We start from the raw sequence: 1,837 nt of genomic DNA on the forward strand, positions 1-1,837 counted from the left end.
ATATATATATATATATATATATATATATATATATATATATAATGTCTTCTACCTATAGCCCTGCCGTCCAATCGCGTTGATCCAGTGAATATCCTGAAACAACAAGAAAAGGAAATCCTATTGGTCTCATTGTGCAGCATAAAATAAAGTTCAGGTTTAGTAAGTATCCAACATTGCACCATGTGACTGCCAATCCTCCCACTGATTGGCCACCTCAAAGACTGGCCACCCCTAAGTAACAGATTCTAGCCCCAGGGCCGTCATCTTTTCCAGTCACTGACCAGCAAAAGCACGCAGCCAGTGAAATCTGAACTCTCAAGCCTCATACTCGACTCCCTGTCAGTGGATATCAGGAGACAAATCTGGCTACAAACATTTATAGATGTCTGCTGATCTCCTGGAATATCAGAACTTAGGCTGTCAATGCTTATCACTACTTTACAATGTGACGAGTATGGGGATCAGGAGCTCTGATTTCTGTATGCTTTCACTGGCTGCATGCTTTCATTAGAGAATCCCCCTCCCCAGTGCATCCAGTATTTCCTGGTCAGTACAGGTTCGCTTTATACCTCCCACTTACCTGTCCACAGCCACCACCACACTCTGCGAGCTGGTCTCCCCCACAGACTCCTGGATGCTGGCGATCTGCTTCCTGTCCACCCCACCGCCAACCAAAGTGCCTGAAAGACAATGCCAGTCAGTGACCCTCCCAAAACTCCCTCCATCACCAATCAGATCCAATATACTCACCCAGTCCAATCCCCATAAACTCCTCCCCTCCAGAGGTGTAGCTCTTAATTCCCTCTCGATCCCTCCCAGTTCCAGAGATGTAGCGCGTCTTAACCCCGGTGCCGATCAGCTGGGCGAGTTCCAATTGGCTGATGCACTTCAGGATCTGCAAATCAGTAACACATCACATCACATGACACTCCATACACATTTACATTATACCCACAGTCACATGACACCCCACAGACATTTACATTATACCCAAAGTCACATGACACCCCAGAGACATATATATTATACCCAAAGTCACATGACACCCCACAGACATTTATATTATACCCACAGTCACATGACACCCCAGAGACATTTATATTATACCCACAGTCACATGACACCCCAGAGACATTTAAATTATACCCACAGTCACATGACACCCCACAGACATTTATAATATACCCATAGTCACATGACACCCCACAGACATGTATTATAGATTTATATAGAGGGGGGTCATGTGACAATGGGTATAATATAAATGTCTGTGGGGTGTCATGTAACCCTCTATATACATCCATATAGAGCCAATCAAACAGAGGCCTCAGTGTAGGCCTTTACAGCCGGAGTGTGCTATGAGTTGCTAAGTGCACACAGACCTTGGCTGGAGTGCCCCTTTAAGAGAAATTTACCAAACGCTCTACACACCTCATGCCAGGAGTTACCCAGGTAATTGCCATCTGTGTGTGCCACAGTGATCAGCGTCTTGATGGTGTCAATGTTCTTCTGCTTCATCTCCGTAATGCTGGAGCTGGCAGTCAGCAGGGAGAAGCGGGCCAGAGCCTGGACATAAGCATCTCGCTCCAGCTATGGAAGAAAAACCACGGCTCAGCTTTATACCAAAGAGATCACAGAATATCGGCTGCCGAGCTCATATCAATGGAACCCCCGCCACAGGCTGCACCTGTGATATGATTCTCCCCCACCCCAGGCTGCACCTGTGATATGATTCTCCCCCACCCCAGGCTGCACCTGTGATATGAATCCCCCCCAGGCTGCACCTGTGATATGAATCCCCCCCCCAGGCTGCACCTGTGATATGAATCCCCCCCCC

The 1,837-nt window shown here is 47.4% G+C and overlaps 1 protein-coding gene across 2 annotated transcripts in view; it reads right to left on the reverse strand.

The window, feature by feature from the left end:
• ARFGEF2 (ARF guanine nucleotide exchange factor 2) overlaps window positions 1-1,837 on the reverse strand; it is a gene marked incomplete at its 5' end in the record, with an annotated part of 31,178 nt that overhangs the window by 9,209 nt on the left and 20,132 nt on the right. For both annotated transcript variants that reach the window (XM_072403258.1, XM_072403257.1), the window contains 4 exon segments: window positions 53-93; window positions 581-680; window positions 751-895; window positions 1,432-1,590. In XM_072403258.1, the coding sequence (XP_072259359.1) occupies window positions 53-93; window positions 581-680; window positions 751-895; window positions 1,432-1,590 (445 nt within the window).

The sequence above is a fragment of the Pyxicephalus adspersus genome, chromosome 3 (genome assembly GCF_032062135.1).
Source record: "Pyxicephalus adspersus chromosome 3, UCB_Pads_2.0, whole genome shotgun sequence".
Lineage (NCBI taxonomy): Eukaryota > Metazoa > Chordata > Amphibia > Anura > Pyxicephalidae > Pyxicephalus > Pyxicephalus adspersus.